The following is a 20076-nucleotide window of genomic DNA, read 5'->3' as shown; positions in this document are numbered from 1 at the left end:
GGGTTATTACTTGACATGCTGGGAAGCATGGAGGATCAAGGAAGAAGAGGAAGACCCTCAATCAAGTGGATTGACACTGTGACCACCACAATGGCCTCTTAGGTGTTGGAAAGTGTGAAGATAGATAGGTCTGAGTTTAGGTCTGTTGTTCATAGGGTTGCTATGAGTCTTACTCAACTCGACAGCACCTGACAACAAGAAGTACAAATGATCTCAAGGTTGTAAGAAAGCTAGTGAAATAAGAGTCAACATGCCTTTAATTTTAATGCCAATGTTAATAGTTTGCTTTGCTTTAACAAATGGATCTATTCTCTCATAGTTAAGAAGGTTGAAAGCTCAAATTCAAGGTGTTAACTCTAGGAGAAAGCATTTTTTTCTCTGGGTTGGTTCTGTAAAGAGGTTCTTACTTGTTTCCAGTGCATTCGTAGGTCCAATATTCCTTGCACAGCTCCCTATAACTTGGCTTGAGTTTATTGTATTGAACTTTCCAGCATAGGGACCTTGGTCCAAAGAACTCTAGGCTTTTTTGTCTTGGTGGTACCAAGGTCCTCCTATTTGATAAAATTTTCCTTTTTTTGTCTCTTATAAGACAAATAAATGAATAGGGACGATAGAAAGAGAGTTGATGCCTTTGAGCTGTGGTGCTGGAGAAGAGTGTTGAATATACCGTGAACTGCTAGGAGAACAAACAGGTTTGTCCTAGAGAGGGTGAAGCCAGAATGCTCCTTGGAGTCAAGGATTCTGAAGCTTCATTTGACATACTTGCATGTTGCAAGGAGGGACATCATGTTTGGGAGAGTGGAAGGACATGCAGGAGAGGAAGACCCTCGATGAGATGGATCGATTCTGTGATTGGGGTGGTGGGAATGAGTGTGTTTGAGACGGCGAGGTTGGCACAGATAGAATGGCATTTAGGGCTCTTGTACGTAGCGTTGCTGTGAGTCGCAGGCTACTCGAAGGCACATAACAACAACATAAGACAAAAGATGTTATAGGCCACACCCCAGAGAAACTACTCTTTCAGTCCTTTTATAATTGATTGATCATATTTCAGATTGCATCATGAGGAATGATTACTTCTTAACATAATTGCCTCTGATAGAGGCTCATTAATGTCATAGGGAGTAGAATTTACTCATACTGAAAATCATGACCTAGCCAAGTTAACAAATATTTTTTTTTGGGGGGGGGACCTCGTTCAGGTGGCAACATTGAGAATGAAATAAGATTAAATATGTAGTACATGCAGTTCAATGTTTTCCACACAGTAGGTGTGTGCCATTTGTCCCCTGCCTTGTGTCAGGAACTGAGCTAGCGTGAGTCAGCAAGCCGGGAAGTCTGATTATTTTAGCTAAATTCTTGTGTTAAAGGGTAAATTTAACTCTGTGTGTGTTCTTTAAATTTCCTTAAACCAAATGGGACTGAGATGGTGAATGCACATGTTTGACTTTCACTGGATTGCTGTTGTTACGTGCCATTAAGTCACAAAGGACTCGTAGTTGACGATTACATGAGAAGATACTGCCCATCTTTCTTCTGGAGCAGCTGGTGGATTTAAATTGCCTGCCTTTGGGTTGGCAGAACAACTCTCCTTACCAGTGAGTCTTGAAAGGTCTCCAGAGACAACTGAAACACAGTCATTTTTCCTTAGGAAGCAAGGATTGGTGCTGGCCAGTGTGTTGAGGTGACCTGTCTATTAAAGGAATTCTGTGGTGTTCATTGTAGACTATGGAGTACATTTATAGACTCTGGGGTTAATAACCTCAATCTGCTTCACCCTGGCCTCTCCCTTAGTTTAGTCAGATGCTTTAGCCCTAGAAGAAACTTGCTTCCTGTATATTCTGAAATAGAGACGAAACAGATGAATTCTTACAACTCTCTTTTTCTACTGAAGTGTATGACTGTTCAAGGTGCTTACGTGGGAAGTATTCTCGGCAGTTGTATTTTGTTGATGAATGACTAAAATAGTGAGGAAAGGGAAATTTTGTACTCTGAGTTTTGTCTATATCCTTATCAGTGGGAATAGAGAGTGTTTTTTTCTTCTGCTATGATCTTTCAGTTTTCTTCATTAAGTTTTAAGGTAGGTATGGTGTTTCTTCTGACGTTGTTGTTGTTGTTGTTGTTATGTGCCGTCGAGTCACCTGCGACTCATAGTGACCCTATGTACAACAGCCCTAAACTCCGCTCTGTCCTGTGCCAATCGCACCGTCTCTGACACTCCCATCCCAATTATCCCAGTCACTGAATCAATCCACCTCATAGAGGGCCTTCCTCTCCTGTGCGGTCTCTCCTCACTACATGCCCAAAGTAAGTTAGACGGAGCCTCAGAATCCTTGCCTCCAAGGAGCCACCCGGTTTAACCCTCTCCAGGACGAATCTATTTGTTTTCCTAGCAGTCCATGGTGTTCTCAGTACTCTTCTCCAGCACCACAGCTCAAAGGCATCAGTTCTCCTTCTATCCTCTTTGGTATTGTCCAACTCTCTGATGCATAATAGGTGATTGCGAAGACGATGGCCTGTATCAGACACACCTTAGTCTCCAGAGAGACACCACTGCTCTTCAGCACTTTGAAGAGGTCCCTAACAGCAGACTTTCCCATTGCAATACGCCTTTTAATTTCCTGGCTGCTGGTGCCAAGACTGTTGACTATGGAGCCAAGCAAACTAAAGCTGTGTACAATCTCAATCTCTTCACCATCCATCCTGATGCTGCCGGTTGGTCCAGTGGTGAGAATCTTTGTCTTCTTGACATTGAGCCTCAATCCATATTGTAGGCTGCAGTCCTTGACGCTCTGCAGCAGGCACTTCAGGTCCTCCTCAGTTTCAGCAAGCAGGGTTGTGTCATCCACATAATGCAGATTGTTGATAAATCGTCCACCAATCCTGACCCCACTTTTCTCCTCATAGAGCCCAGCCTCCCGGATAATCTGTTCTGCATATAGGTTTAAAAGGTATGGAGATAGGATGCATCCCTGGCGTACACCCTTCCCGATTTTGAACCATGCAGTGTTCCCTTGCTCTGTTCTGACGACTGCCTCCTGGCCCAAGTTTGTTTCGCATTAGAATGATCAAGTGTTCTGGGATTCCCATTCTTCTCAGAGTCAGCCACAGTTTGTTATGATCTACACAGTCAAATGCCTTTGCGTAGTCAATGAAACACAGATAGACATTCCTCTGGTATTCCCTGCTTTCAGCCAAGATCCATCCAACATCAGCTACAATATCTCTAGTACCATGACCCCTTCTGAAACCAGCCTGGACTTCTGGTAGTTCTCTGTTGATGTGCTGTTCCAGTCGTTTTTGGATAATTTTCAGTAAAATCTTGCTTGCATGTGAAATCAGTGAAATTGTTCTGTAGTTTCCACATTCGGTTGGGTCACCTTTCTTTGGGGTAGGAACAAATATCGATCTCTTCCAGTCAGTTGGCCAAGTGGTCGTTCTCCAGATTTCTTCTGACATACTCCATGAAAATTTCCTAGTAGACTAATAGGAATATATAAAGCCTTTTGAACATTGGAAAAGTGAAATGTATGATTACATTGGAAAAGACATTTATTTGAAAATTTATTTTGATTTTGGGAAATACATAGTAAAACATTTACCAACTCAAGTTCTGCATGTGCCATTTATGGACATTGACTGCATTCTTCAAATTGTGTAGCCATTCTCATCTTCCTTTTCTGAGTAGTTCCTCCTCATTAATAAAAGATCACTGTCCATAAGATTCCTATCTCATCTTTTAGTTGCTGTAATAAAATTTTATCTCATCTACATAGGTTGTTAAAAGAGCCTGATAGTCAAAACAGTCATTTTTACTTGTTAAGCTAAACTGTTGGTGGGTTTAGAAGACTTCAAGAGTATTTTTAGTTTGTGGTTTAAAGATAATCTCAGGGCTATGGCTAGTTTCAAGGATTCATCTAACCTTTACGACACCAGGAAGTCTATAAGAATATGAAATTGTGTTTCACCATTTTTCCACTTTTGATCAGAATTTTTCTATGAAATTTCTACTCAGAATTCTCATTAGTGTTGTTTGTTGTTAGGTGCTATCGAGTCCACTGTGGCTCATAGTGACCCTGTGAATAACACATCTAAACCTTGCCCTATCTTGTGCCATCCTCACTGTCTTTGATGTGCTTGAACCCAGTGTTAGAGTCACTCTTTCAGTCCATCTTTTTGAGTCTCCTCTGTTTCTCCAACCGTTCACTTTTCCCAGCATGATGGTCCGTTCCTTCCCCCTCCCCACCAAGGACTGGCCCTCCTGCTGGCATGCCAAAATATCAGAAGTGAAGATGAGATAATTAGCCACACATTCTGTATCCTTCTCTTATTCTGACTCTCCCTGTTCGTTTGTGACTCCAGACAGTGGGAGATGATCTTTGTGTCTTGTATGGTTGAAAGGTCCTGGCTATGTACTCTTTAAACTAGGAGGGAGAACAGAAGCAGATTGTTAGGCCAGTTAACTGGGATGTCTCATGAAACCATGACCTTGAAACTCTCAACTAAGAAACCAAATCCCCTGAGGTTTTTATATGTATACAGACAAGCTCAACTCCTAACCTTCCCCCAAACCCCTTCTGTTACCATTAATAAGTCTGACTTAGTTATGTAGTGCTTCTGTAACAGAAATGCCACAAGCAGATAGCTTTAACAAAAAAATTTAGTGTCTCATAGTTTAGGATGCTAAAAGTCTGAATTCAGACCATCAGTCCTAGGGAAAAGCATTCTGTATGTTCTGTCTGTGGAGAAAGGTCCCTGTCTCTTCAGCTTCTGTTTACTGCTTTCTGTTCACATGTTGTGGCATCCAATTAACTGTCCTCCCCCTCTTCCTTGTTTAGGTTTTTTCTTTCTCTTTTTATTGTGATTTGAGTGAAAGTTTACACAGTAAATTGTCTTTCCATTCAACTCCTTCCCTCTTGACATTTTTTTTTAATGTCAGTGACATTACTGGCTTATTTTTATTTTTCCTATGTTTGTAGATTGTCTAATATCACTTTTTTCTTTCTCCTTGTTTAGTTGATGTTCTTTTGGTATTTGCATCACACCTGAATGATGCAAAATTAAATTTGCATCTTGTAAGTGTCTTTTTTTTCTTTCTTGGATATTTTCCATCTGTCAGTACCTTTTGCTTTCCCCCCACCCCCCATCTTACATAGCTGTCCTTGGTAGTCTGTTTAACCTTGTAATTTGAACCTTTGTAACTCTTATCATCTCCCAGGTTCATGTCTCATTTTCTGACAAAGAAAGATCTAATAATACCATCCTAGGTTTACTTTTCATCTTTCATTAAAATTATCCTTCGCATCATCTGATTTTTCATAAATATGGATAAGTGAATTCTTCTGCCTGCAAGCCCAAGTTATCTTAATAATGAGAGCAGATAAATGCACAGTTCACCAGGGTGAAGCAGGAAGAAATAATTTGCCAATTGGTTAGGACAGATGCATATGTAATTCTTCAACAGTTTTTAATGTATAATGGTCACAAAAATGATGGGGAAAGCGAAATTCAGTATTTTACCTTTGAAGTGATTCTTTAATATAGTTGTTAACCCGTTGCAAAAGTTTCAGAACAGTTTACTTTTATTACTGTTTGGAAAAAGAAGCAATGTATGTACCATATATGTAGTGTCCCTTTACTCTCACCTCCCCTCATTTGCAGTAGCAATATCACTTGAGTGTAAGTGTGTTCTGCTATGTAGAGGTGGTGGCGTCCTGATTTGCCCTCAACCCACAAAGGGAACAGCAGCCCCATGCATAGCACCATGACACAGAACTGATTCCTTGAGGGCAGACATGTCCCCAAGTACTCCTCAAATGTGCTTCTTTCAATTCTAATGCCAGTTGTACTTCTCAGGGATCTTTTTTTTTTTTTTTAATTTTTTTATTTTTGTGTGAGTGTACCGTCAAATCAGATCTGACTGGTACAGGAGGAGATTGTCCCTCCTTCCCCGGCTGAGCGTCTGGTGGATTTGAACCGTGCACTTCTGGGATTGTAGTTGCAGCTCATTGCCACTAGGCCACCAGAACTCCCCTTCTCAGGGATCTTAACGCTCTACGGTGGGTCATAGTTAACTCAGATTGTACTAATGATTATGAGGTTTATTGGGGAAGTTAATAGATTACAATTCAGGTAGGAAATAGTAGTATACAGTTAGTTCTTCAGTCAGGGCAGTTTCTCAGGATTGTTCTCAGGCCCTTTTGACTTCTCTTAGTCCTGCCAGTTAAATCTCATAAGCAGACCTCCACCACACACCCCACTCCTACTGTGGGCCTCTAGCAGTCTTGGGCGAGGGCTTCTGACTCCAGTTCTGCTTCTTGTTGGTCTCTGCAGCTGCCACCCTGTTGCAGTGACTCCCATCTTTTCTGTTTCAAACAGGAGTCTCTGGCCCTGAAGGTTGCTCATAGCACTCTCTGCTTCTTTCTTGCTGATGGTAAGATGCTTGTCTTCTGCTGCTAAACCTGCAGAATTTAAACCTGGCCAGATGTCAACACTAACAAATCCCATCACTGGGAATCCAAAACATGAGCATGTTCCCACTCAGCCATGTGGAGAAAAGCCAGAGCCAATGGGTAAGGAAAGTCATTTCGAAATACAAGCTTACATACATCACCACTAGCCGGGTGAAAAACATTCAGTTTTGTTGTTGTTATTGTTAGTAGAACAATCTACTGAGTTTAGTCTTCAGATTTTTGCACCCATGCCAGGTGGTTGGGGAATCTTTTGTGTACTATTTTCATGGCAAGACAATGAATGCCTGTTGACCAGTATTAGTAGTTAATGTGGTGTAGACTTTAAAAAGCTTTATTTTCTTATATACATTGTACTTTGTTGAGTTATAAACTGTATTATTCACGCATTATAAATTTCTTTATGTTAAACAAGAGAGTTCCCGCCCACAAGTGATTACATTCTTCTTTATGAAGAAGAATGCGGTATCAGAATTAGAGACTCACCAGTAATCTGTGTTACACAGATAACACACCTTGCTGAAAGTGAGGAGGACTTGAAGCACCTGTTGCAGAACATCAAAAAATGCAGCCTTCAATATGGATTGCATCTCAATGTCATTAAAACAAATGATTCTTACCACTGGCCACGTAGGCAACATTGTGATAGATGGAGAAAAGATTGAGACTGTCAGCAACTTGATCTTAACTTGGATCCACAGTTAACAGCAGTACCAGCAGAAATCAGGAGATGTATTGCACTGGGAAAGTCTGCATGCAGTTAGGGACTTTTCCAAATTATTGAGGAGGAATGGTGTCAGTCAGAGGACTAAGGTGCCTCTGATTCAGGCCATAGTCTTTCCAGTCACTTGCTATGCATCTGAGAGCTGGACAGTGAATAAGGATGAAATAAGAAGATTTGCTGCTTTCAGCTGTGGTGTTGAAGAAGAGTACTGAATATCCCATGTACTGCTAAAAGAACAAATAAATATGTCTTCGACAGAGTGCAGCCAGAGTGCTCTTTGGAGGCAAAGATGATGCTGCTGCTTCATCTCACATACTTTGGACATGTTAGTTACTAGGAGGGGCTATTCCTTGAAAAGGGATATGATGTTCAGAAAGGCAGATGATTGGCAAAAGAGAAGACACCACCTCTACCAGGTGAATTGACATAGTGACTACCGTAATCGGCTCTAGTGTGTCAGAAAGTGTGAAGATGTCACAGGATAGGACCAAATCTGTTGTTCATTGGTGTCATAAAGTTTCTCTCATATGGTAAAATAATTTGACATATTTATTCCGTTCATTGTACTTTCCACTGCTTTTTATAAAGAACTCTCAAATGTTTAATTTTTATTCTCCCTCTGATAGTTAGCTTATCTATGGCTATGCCTCATCTTGTGTACTTCAGTAATGTGTATGGGGCCACAGATGTTAATATCTCTTGTAAAACTCAGTATCTTTTTAGTGCAAGGACTTAATATAGAAAATCGGAGACATAAACTGCCTTTGAATTTGACTATACACTGTTAACACAATGCTAATTACAATACCCCATCTGGAATATAAGTTGTTTCTTTCAAATTATTTTAAAAATTGATAGAAATTCATACACTTTATTCTAGAAGTCAATCTTTGGTATTAACCATCTCATTTCCTAGTGGATAATATGTAAATGATTTAGACTGATGTGTAACAGTTGAGGTAGACGGGATGTACTGTCAAAAGCCACCTCGGTCATTGCCATCTATCACGTCATCTATTTAAACTGGCCTTTTTCTGTTTGACTCAAGTGAACAGGGAATGATGATTTGTAGCGCTGTTGCTGCTTCTTTGCTGTTGTGGGAAATTATAGACTTTTGAGCTGTTTAACTGATCATGGTGGCAGTCTGATTTGTTATTAGTTCTATCTAACTCACATCTAAGGACACTGTGATGATTTCTAGAGTGGAGTAGGCCTTGTGATCTGTCCTCCCGCCACTTTTTTTCCTCCCTTTCCTTTTCTGTCTTTTGGTGGCTCAGTGGTTAAGGAATTGTGCTGCTAACTCAAAGGCAGACAGTTGAAATCCACAAGCTGCTCTGCTGGGCAGAACTTCCTTATGTGCTTTATAGCCACTGACAAACCCTTGGAGTATCAGTTATGAGTTCTGATTCCATGGCAGTAAGTTTTTGTTGAGTCTTGATTATTAAAAAGTGCTTTGGTGGCACAGTTCCCCACGTACTACACTGCTAACCAAAGTTGGCTATTCTGATCTACCAACTGCTCCATGGTAGAATGATGATGAGTAATCTCTTCCTATAAGATTTACGGCATTGGAATCCGAATAAAGGGTTGCTGTGAGTTTGAACTGATACAGAGAATGAATTAGAAAATATGACCAACTTAAAAATTGGTTCCTTTTATTAAGAATGAAATGCTTTTGTAGTTTAGTGGTTTTATGATCCATGCCTAGTCTAGCAAAATCTAGTCTCTAAAACAGGAAATGCTTTTCACTGTTTGTGTGTTGCTATAGCTTTTCCTAGGCCAATTGGCAGCATCATGATAGGCATTGAAGAGATTGAGATTGTTAACAGCTTCAGTTTGCTTTGCTCCATAATCAATGCTCTTGGTACCAGCAGCCAGGAAATTAAGAGACAAATTGCATTGGGAAAGTCTGCTGTTAGAGACCTCAGCAAATTACTGAAAAACAATGATGTCAGTCTGAGACTAAGGTGCACCTGTTTCAGGCCATGGTCTTTGCAGTTACTTGCTATGTGGCAGAAAGCTGGGCAGTGACTTAAGGATGATAGAATTGATGCTTTTGAGCTGTGGTGCTGGAGAAGAGTATTGAATATACCATGAACTGCTAGGAGATTAATCAGGTTCATCCTAGAGGGGGTGAGAACAGGGTGCTCCTTGGAGGCAAGGATTCTGAAGCTTCGTCTCGCATACTTTGGACATGTTGCAAGGAGGGACCAGTCCTTGGAGAGGGACATCATGCTTGGGAAGGTGGAGGGGACAGTGAAAGGGAGGAAAACCCTGGATGAAATGGATTGAGATGGTGACTGGTAACAAGGATGGGTGTGTCAGAGACAATAAGATTGGCACAGGATAGAGCAGGGTTTAAGGCTATTGTATATAGGGTTGCTATGAGTCACAGGTGACTAGACAGTATATAACAACAACAACAACATCATTGGTTTTCCTTTTATTTATTTTTGTTTCTCTTCATTGTTTAGTAGTGAAGGATATGGGGTTGAGGAATACTGATACAGTTACAGAGTTGGTTTTCAATTCCATATTTTTATTAAAATAGCATTGTGTGTGTAAACTACTGTAACCAATTTTCTAAAATTTCCAGAAATTAGAAATGTTAATTTTCCAGGATGAATTAGTTTGAAAGTCGATTTAATCTTCATTAAAAAATTAATAACCTTCAGAAATGGAATTTGTATAGTTATTTCAAAGGAAACACATAATTAAAACAAGATAACTTTCTCACATTAGGCAGATATTTACAGCTATTAATACTCAGTATTGTTGAGGATGTGAGATAATTCTGAATTATCTGCAAATTTGCCAGTACTCACCCAAATCACCTTACTATTATTTTTAAATTTAACCATTTCTTTCTCAGTATTAGTTTTACGGAAACTTATTCAACAATTTATGTACACAGATGATTTTCTTAGTTACCCAATATGGTTTCTTCAGAGATACCACATGTAGGTGGGTGGCTGTATTGTTATTAGGTGCCATTTACTCAACTCCTGCACATAACAATCCTAAGTACAATAAATTTGAACCTAAGTACCAATACATATGCTGGTACCTGCATCACCATTAAGGTCTCTGGTCAAGCCCATTGCTGCAGTCACTGTGGTTGAGTGTCCATGTCTTTGAGGGTCTTCATCCACTTCTCTGACTCTTCAACCTTTTCAAGTATGATGCCCTTTTCCAGGGACTGGCCTAACTTGACAACATCCTAAAAGTAGATGAAGTCTTAGCATCCTTACTTTTATGGCACACTTTGCATGTCATCTAACACATACTTGTTTGTTCTTTTGGCAGCAGGAGAGCAACCACAGACAAATGGACAGACTGGGGTTTGTGGATGGCTTTAACATGGAGAAATTTGTTTTCTTACAGTTGAGGAAGCTAGAAGACCAAATTCAGGGTGCCAGATCTAGAGGAGTTGTCTGTGTTGGTTTTCTTCTGTAGGCCTTATTTTGGCTGCCTTAATATCAAAGTCCTTCCTCAATCAGAGGCCCAGGTCCAAGGAGACTCTATTCCTGGTTAATTCTTTCTTCATGTTGTTGAAGCCCTCATGCAGGTTGCTTTCCTCTTCTTTATCTGTAGCAGGATAAAGATTGTGTAGACCACATACTTGGAAACTCCTCTTACAAGACCTGTGATGAGATTAGGAGGTGTTGCATTCCACCCTTAATCTTTTTTACAGATAACTTGTTTTTTCAGATCATGGAGGTTGTTAACATAGCATCCACAGTATCTCATTAATGTATGTATGTTTTGAGGTAGGGTGCAAAATTGAGCCCATGACAATGCTTATTACAGCAAAAAGGAAAAACACTAAACAAGAGAGTATCTATGTACTATTACAGAGCAACAAAATGTTTTAGAAGAATATTTAATGACTTAGACAATACCATTAAATATAAAGTGAAAATGTGATTTATATATTACGCATTTCTTTATGAAAAACTTGATATATTAAAAGCAGGGATACAGTGTGTATGTCTGTTAACAAGTATTAAAAATGAACATCTGTGAGCTTGTCACACAACTCTAGCAACATTGCTAAGCATAGTAAACAACTATGTGTATTTATCCAAAAGATAGGCGTCCTGGATGGTACAACTGGATAATAGGTTCGTTTGGAGACTTAACTCTATTCAGAAGTGCCCTGGAAGAAAGACTCAGTTATTTACTGTAGAAAAATTAGCCATGGAAAACTGGGTTAGAACACAGTTCTGCTGTAACATGTGTGGGTGTTGTCATGAATTTGAATATATTTGATTACAACTGGTATGGTACTAGAAGACAAGAAGGAAGTATTTTAGATGTTAATTCTTTTTGGGAGATAGGATTGTAACTGAGCGTTAATTTTTGCTTAAAGAATTTTTATATTTTTTTTAAATTCCTGTAAGAGGTTGCATATGTTTTTTCCAAATGAAATATCAGTAAGTATTACTATTAAAGGAAAAATGAGGTGGTTTTTCTAGCTCTGTAGGCTCTCTTGTGTTATATATAAATCTGCACGGAGTTGCGGTTCTCAGGAGAAATAGGGGAATTCTCTTCGCATGAAATTTACTGCCTTGGAAAACCAGTAGAGGGTCAGCTGTGAATCAGTTCTGATTTGATGGCAGTGAGTTTAAATGTTTTCTAAGCTCCTATCATTGGAAAGAAACTTCTGGAAGTATCTGTCACCTGTTACCTCCTGAATAACAGACTCATGGCTGGGTACACAGAGTAGCATGTGTTGCAGTTAGAGGTGATGGACTGTGCTGACAGAACTCTTGAGACATAACATACTGACAACCCTAGTAACAAAACCACCAGCGGGCATTTCCAAGATATAATGTACTAATTAATCTTCCCACTAGGGGGTGCAGTCCTCCCTCTCTCTCCTACCATTGTTGTTATTTTTTCCTTCTTGTGTTTCTGCCGCTTGCCTTTTTAACTAGAAAGCTCATGCTTTCAAGTCAGCCCCCTTTGGGGCTACATGCTGCCCTCTAGTTTTATGCAAGACTTTCTTCCCTGATCTGTAGGGACTGCTTGTATCTGAGCCAGAATTTAGAGAAAACACAAACAACTTCCCTCTGTTTCAGGAGATGTGAGGAGGGCATGACACCATAAGAACTTGTGAGGGATCTCGGTTGTTGGTTTCAGAGTCCCAGTGGCTCTGTGTTAGTTGAGAGAGCATTCTCCACTGAGGTGTCCCATTCTCTTAACTTTACAGAACATACTGTAGGAGTATGTAACAGTTATAATTTGGGGAGTGGAATTGTCATACTCCAAGTGGATTCCCAGAGAGAAGAAGTGCTTTCTTGTTACCAGAGCTGCCTCTATACTGTTATATCTGAAGTATGCTGTGAGTATAGCCGCTATTAAAGATTCCAGCTTCATAACATGTAGCAGTTTTGGTTAACATTATTTAGCACCAATTGGAAAGCAGTGCAGACAGACTTGAACTAAATCTTCAAGAGGTCTTTTTTGTTGGTTTCAAAGCTCTTGAGTTATGAAGTATATAAGGGAGCCCAGTAAGATTTACTTTGGGAGCAAACTCCACAGCATAGGCCTTCTGTAGCAGTTTGCATTAGAGACTATTCAGATAGGGTAGGTGCTATAGAGTAGTAGTTCTGACTTGACAGCTCAAAACAACAACAACATTGAAAGGGAGAGTAGAAGACCAATGGATCTTATTGAATATTATTTATGAGAGGGATCAAAGGCAATTCCCAGAATTTTTGCTTGAGCAGCTGTGAAGGTGTTCCATTTACAAGTGGACAAGGTGGTGAGGCCAGTTTGGGGAATGAGGGTGGATATTGAGAGCTCTGATTTGAAAGATCATGTTTCAGTTGCATATTGAGGTATTGAATAGGTACTTAGATTATATGAGTTTGTAATAACATGAAGGCATTTAGACTTGAAGGCCAAATTCATGAATCTTTAGTGTGCAGATTCAGCATTTAAAGCCACAGGACTGCATGAGATCACTAGGAAAGAAGTAGAGGATTGTAGACTGAATCTAGAGACTTTGAGATAAAGGTTTTACAGTGGAGGAAGAGCCAGCTGTGGTCCCTTAAGAGGGAGTAGTTAAGTGGGAGGAGGGTGGAGGATAGGAGTTTTGATCTAGAAGTTGAGCGACAGGCAAAGAAGGGACTGTTTTAAAAAGTGTGATCGTTTTAGTCTGTTGCTGAGTGGTAGATTAAGATGAGATCAGAGACATAACCTTTGTTTATTTTTTGGTAAAGGAATTGAGCTGCCATCCCAAAGGCATGCAGTTCAGATCTACCAGTTCTGTGGGAGAAAGAGATGCAATCTCTTCCTGTATGATTGTTGTTAGGTGCAGTTCAGTTGAGTATAACTAATTGTAATCCGATGAACAACATACCTGAACTTGGCCCTATTTTCTGTCATCCTCATCATCTCTGACATACTTGCGCCCATTGCTGCACACTGTGTTCATCTAGTTAGGGATCTTCCCCTGTTTCGTTAACCTTCCACCTTTTCCAAGTATGATGTCCCTCTCCAAAGACTAGCCTTTCCTAGCAACATGACCAAGTGTGTGAGATGAAGCATCACCATCCTCGTTTCCTAGGAGTATTTTGGCTGCACTTTCCCCAGACATAGCTCTATTCTTATGGCAGTCTTATCTCCAAACAAAGATATCAATTCTTATTTAATCATCCTTAGTCATTGTCCAGCTCTCAAGAGACAAAACAAATGACCGAAAAGACTATGGCCCGAGTCAGGCACACCTTGGTCTTCAAACTAACATCGCTGCTTCTTGATATTTTGGAGGAGTCCCTGACAGTGGAATTCCCCAGTACAGGACATCTCTCCTGTTCTGACTGTTGATTGTGGATCCAAGGAAGAGGAAATCATTGACAATTTCACTTTTTTCCTCTATCAATCATGAAGTTGCTTATTGGTCTTGTGAAGAGTTTTGACTTAATGCACCTTTCCTGTACCTGAAAACTCAACTGGAGCCAGCTGTGAATTGGTTCTGACTCAATGACATGATACAATTGGTTGTTTTTTAGGCTACTGTAACATTGTGCCACAAATTTGGTGGCATATGATTTATTCTGTCAGTTTTGAAGGCTACATGTTAAAAATTCAGGGGTAACCTCCCTCAGCTTGCTCTAGGGGAGAATCTGTCTCTAGCCTCTCAGCATCTGGTTGCTTCCTGGGCAGTCTATGTTTGTGGCCACACCATGTCAATCTTTGCCTCCTTAGTCACATTGCCTTCTCACTCTCTGTCTCTCTAAACTCCCTCTGTGCCTGTCCTTATAAGGATATATGTAGTATCATTAGGGCCCACCTGGCTAATCTGGAGTAATTTCTGCATCTCATTATCTTTTCTCTGTGGAGACCCTTTTCCAAATTAGGTATCATTTACAGATTTTCAAGATAAGGGCTTAATATCTTTGCGTGGACATGTTCTACCTACTACACTTTGGTTTTAGGAATATGATGTGCCCAATGAGCACTTTTGATGGAGTAATGAGAACATAAGAATTCTGTCTAGAGAGCTCTGGTGGTCTAGTGACAAGAAGCTGTGTTGCAATCCCAAAAGTGCATGCGGTTTGAATCCAACAGATGCTGTGCTGGAGAGGGAGGGGCAGTCTTCCTCCTGTGCGGATCGGATCTGATTCAATGGCACGCAACAAGGAAAAAAAAAGATAAATCTATGTACTTACTATGAATTATAGCTACTTCTCGTACTTGCTACTGTGTAGAGAAATATCATCTGTTTCAAGACTTTGTGCAAAGTTTTATGTGTGTGTTACAGTATACGTAATCGCTATTTCCTACTTGTCTGTGATTTACCTTAGATTTTATAGTTGAACATTAGGAATCTGTTCCTTTAAGTTCAGACCTGTGGCATTATTTGGCAATATAGGGCAAGGTTCAGACCTTTTATTCAGAGTTGTTCTCCTAGTCAACTCAATGGACCTAACAACAGCAACAACATTATATCCATAGATGAAATAGATTTTATTTCTCATAACATTGGTTTTAAGTAATAATGTCCTTTGCTGCACTTTTTCTTTTTTCCATTCATGACTTGATTGATGCTACATTAAAAAAAAATCTACTGGATGTCACTTAGGTAATACACAGTATTTCAAGTACATCACCTTTGTGAAGAGAGATCAGGGAGATGATGAGAAAAATGCTAGTTGCCATTTTGTTTCCTCGTCATCTTTGTGAAACCAGATGTTTACACTGGCACCTTTAGTGCTGAGCTAGCTTCAGTTGTTCATTGCAGCCTTTCCATGATGTCTGCTAGACAAGAGGAGCAGCAGAGGCAACAAACTGGCTACTTCTGGTGCACTGTGACTCTGTGAGCTAGTGCCACAGAAATAGTGGCTGCATCAGAAGGGACCCGTTTGGGGGTTAGTAAAAGAGAAGTCCTTAAGCTTGAACTGAGATGATTGGGAGTCTTGGTGATTTTCCTGTGATTTGGAAAAAAGATTTCTTGAATAAGAGATGGTACTGGCTTTTTTCAAGTGAGAGGCTTTATTTTCTCATGGAGCTGACTTAATTACCATAAAAGTATCTTACCTGAAAATCTTGATTAAATCTTCAGTTGTGGGAGCATCCTCCAAAATTATCCAAGTGCTGGCTTGGGACTTGGAAGTTTCTCTCAGTTTCTCTTTTTTTCTTGAGTACAGGCCCCAAGTTGGCATGATAAAAAGAATACATGCTATAGAATTAGGCAGACCTGGTTTGTCCACTGTTCCTTCGTTCTCTGATCCTTGGCAAGTAACTTACTCTCCTAGAACTTATGTTTCTTCATTGGCAAAATGGAGGTAAAAGCATCATGGCTGTCATATAAATACTAGATCACATCTCCTAACCTATTTGTCCAGTTATTTTTTTTTTTATTTATTGATGTTTAAATTTCCTGTCTGTCTTTGATATGTTTGTATTAAACAAAAAGTCCTCAAAATATCTCTTTTGGGAAAGAGAAATAATGACCCTATGTCCCATATTCTTATCCTGTAACAGTTCCTGTCAGTTCTCGCTATTCATGAATTCTGTATTTTTCAGTTTGCCTACTTGCTAAAATATATTTATAATCCAAAGTCAATAATTTACAGTATTTTCAGAACATGCAAATATTTCAGTTATTTTCAGACATGGTAAAAAAATTTGAGTTAACTCATATATTCCCCAGCGAGATTGAACAAAGCCTGCCTTCTTGTTTTATCTAATGCTATAAACAGATGCCCTTTTGTGGTCTATGTAGGGTCACATTTTTTGCCTTTCTTTTGCTCCCCCTTTTTGTTGACGATTTTGCTGTTTAAAATGGCCCCTAAATATAGTTAGTGCTGTGTGATCTAGTGCTATCTAAGAACAAGGAAACTCTGATGTCCTTTACAGAGAAAATATATTTAATAGATGAACTTTATTCACACTTGAGTGCTGTTGGCTGTAAGTTTAATGTTAATCAGTCAGCAGTACATCCTAAATAAAATGCCTTTCAATAAAAACACAAAGCAAGAAAATGTGTTGATAAATTGAGGAAAATGTTTTGACCATAGCTTAACCCTGTATTTGCCCTAAAAGCTGTGGTTTAGTGATCATTTTCATTTTGTCAGCTTTGTAGAACATAATTAACCATAAATAATATGAGTCAACTTTACTGTTAGGTCTGGGGTTGCTGCAGTTAGTAGAGAATACTTCTGAGAATTTACAGTTAATGTTTAGAGCAGAAGAAAATGAGCTTACTCTGTGTGTAGGACAAATGTGGCAAAGGTTCAGATTTTAGGAGAGAAGTTAGAGGAAAAGAACCTATATATAAATGAGTCCGCTTGTCTAACATATGGAGCATTTTAGGAAGTTTTGGAAGAAGAGTTGGAGTCTGTTTGGGAGAAGATTCACATCACAGATAAATTGTTACAATTGACTGCCTGCCCTATTGTACCTAGGCTGCTGTGTGGTGCCAGGTTCTCTGGTGAACAAAGGATAGTATGATTGCTTTTAGAGCTAGATAGTTTAGACCAGAAGTCAGATATTTCTGTAATTTCTAAGCTGCGTGACTTTTTGGCAAGCTGCTCAGTTTTAAAATGAGGATGAAATTGTATGTCCTTGATTTCTAAGACTGCTCCAATTGAATAATAGAGGACATTTAGGAGGATCAAATTATTCATCATTTGTAGTCCACTATAAGATGTTTCTTGGTTACAGAAATAGTAATAGAAATTTTTTTCTACAAAGAGCATCTTAAAAGCAAAGCATTATGGTAATACCTATCTCAGGATGTGAGAAAGATTAATAAGATAATATATGTTAAGTGCCTGTCTAAGTTAGTATTCAGTGAATTGTAGCTATTATTAACAAATGAAAGGACATAAAAAAAAGAATTTGATTGGGAACACCTGATGAAAGAATTTAAAACAGCAAGGTCAAAATGTGACCAAAATCTGATATAGGAACTAGAATGAGGAAAAGGCAAAGAATAAGAGATCAATTCAAGAGGTGTCATATAGATAAATAAGTATGTATATGAAGAGGACATTTCACCCCTTATAGATGCAAAATCTTTACTCTTTCATGATAACTTGATAGTATATTTGTTGTAATGCAAACAGAAAATATGGTGATCGTGTAGGATAAATTGACTTATGTTGTTATGTGTGTTTTTTTGCATAATACAGTATTTTTAGGTAACTACTTTGAACTTGTTGCTTAATCTGCTAATCACATTAAAGGGAAGTACTGACTTACCTCATAGTTTTTAAAAAGTACATTATTTTTGTTTGCTTTTGCTTTATTAAAAGGAGAGGAGGGCGGCTGACTAGGGACTTGTTATTAGCTTGTTTAGTTGCTTGGCTAGGAAAATCTTTGTCTACATTTCAAACTTTCTAAGTTTTTATTAGAATTTTACTGAATTTTTTAGCTCTTTTTTTTGTTTGTTTTTTTTGTTGTTGCCCTAGGTCCAGCAAGACTATGAATCTCTGTTCCAAATGCTTTGCTGGTAAGTGCAGAAAAGGGTTTCTTTCTTTCTTTGCCTGTTTTCATTGTTTTGTTAAACTATTTACATTAATTGACCCTTCTTTGGGTTTACATATATATATATGGGGCTTTGTTTTCGTAGCTTGAATCTGAAAGCTCTTTTTCCTTACCAAATTGATTTATGAATTGCCTATGGCTATTGAATCAGTCTTCACTGAATGAAATGCAGTCTTCTGTGTACTTGGACCAGACAGACTTTCCTCTGTTTAGAGTTGTTAGTGTATCCTAGAACTGTAGAAGTTTACGTTCTAGTACTGACTTGGATGGTGAATGGTAAATACTGCTTTTATCAATGAGAATATAACAGAAATAAAGCCTTCATGTTAGAGTCAAGAAGAGAATCAGACTGTGTTAGCCCCTCATTGACATCACCTTGGGTAAGTCACTTAATCTCTTTGGACCTTAGATCCATCATTTGTAAGGTGAGGATACAGGCTGAATATTTGCTAGGGGTTCTTTCTAGCTCTCACAGGCTTGAATTAGAACTGTTTTGTGAAGTTCTTGAAGCCTTCAGTTACATTCAGAACTTTATATCTAGTGATCTTATATAAAATAATGAAGCCTTTATCAGTTAGGATGTATAAGTCTCCTTTTGTATTGTTTTCATTTTCTGTTGTTTGTACTTTGAGCAAGGAGATAATCGTAGCACAACCTTTAGAAAACCTTACATTTGCTCTTAAATTAGGGGATAAGTGGCAGGAAGGTGTTAAAAGGTTGGGGAAACTGGCACCTTGTAGCTTAAGTTTACCAAATTGTATAACTTTAAAAGAATTTTGTTTATATTAAAATATAAAAAAATCATTATTAGGGGAGCTCTGGTGGCCTAGTGGCAAGGAGCTGCAACTACAATTCCAGAGCTGAACGGTTCAAATCCACCAGATGCTCTGCCGGGGAAGGAGGGACAGTCTCCTCCTGTACCAGTCAGATCTGATTTGACGGTACACGCACACAAAAATAATAAAATAAAAAAATCATTATTAATATCTTTATTTTTTAGCAGTAAATCTGCTATGTAAGATGAGCGCCTTCTGGTTTTCTTCATCTGTATACCAAAAGTAACAGATATAAAGGTACACATCCCCAATGAGAGTTAGTGAGTGGAGCTTTAGATTAGAGATGGAAATGTCTCTCCACATCATATTTCCAGGCACTTTAGAGTACAATGAGTCATATCATCACATACTCATAAAGAAGTGTCCTAAATGTAGCTAAAGTTCATCCATGGTGTTTATATTTCTTTGAACTTGTTAGATTTTAACTACTTACAGTGTCTTTTGTAATCTATGTTTGCTTTTTATATAGCTTTGTAATTTTTTGCTTTTAAAAATACTAAGAGCATGATAAGACTGTGGAGAGATTGGAGCTCTCATACAGTGCTGAAGTGAATGTGAAATGGTGCAACCACTATGGAAAGCAGTTTAGTACTTCCTTAGAAAGTTGGAAATAGAATAATCATTTGATCTAGCAATCCTACTAGTAGTATGTGTATATCCCAAAGAAATAAGACATGCTACATGGTCAGATAGATGCATACTTAGGTTCATTACAGCATTATTTACAATATCAACAACACAAGTGCCCATCAGCAGGTGATTGAATAAAGAAAATGCGGTTGATACATACAGTAGAAGACAATGCAACACTAAAAGACAGTGAAGAATTAACAAAACACATACAAGATGCAACTAGAAAACATTAAGCTAAGTAGTCATAAAAGTACTTTTATGATTTAATATCATTATAATAAAAAGCTAAAGACAGATTATACAGAGAGAATAATGAGGGAGAGGGGAGTAAAACATTGAATAAAGAAAGAAGCAATATATTAATAAGGGAGTTAATTAGTAGTTTATAATTAATACTATAAAGCAAAAT

At 38.7% G+C, this 20076-nt stretch overlaps 1 protein-coding gene across 1 annotated transcript in view; it reads left to right on the top strand.

Moving 5' to 3' along the window:
- ZFAND3 (zinc finger, AN1-type domain 3) overlaps nucleotides 1–20076 on the top strand; it is a 423161-nt gene that overhangs the window by 108004 nt on the left and 295081 nt on the right. The window contains exon 2 of the mRNA XM_006882023.1: nucleotides 18123–18163. Within this exon, the coding sequence (XP_006882085.1) occupies nucleotides 18123–18163 (41 nt within the window). The remainder of the gene's footprint in view (nucleotides 1–18122; nucleotides 18164–20076) is intronic.

This window comes from Elephantulus edwardii, unplaced genomic scaffold, assembly GCF_000299155.1.
Source record: "Elephantulus edwardii isolate Elephantulus edwardi_28Jun2011 unplaced genomic scaffold, EleEdw1.0 scaffold00017, whole genome shotgun sequence".
NCBI lineage: Eukaryota > Metazoa > Chordata > Mammalia > Macroscelidea > Macroscelididae > Elephantulus > Elephantulus edwardii.
This window is presented reverse-complemented; position numbering and strand designations above follow the sequence as displayed.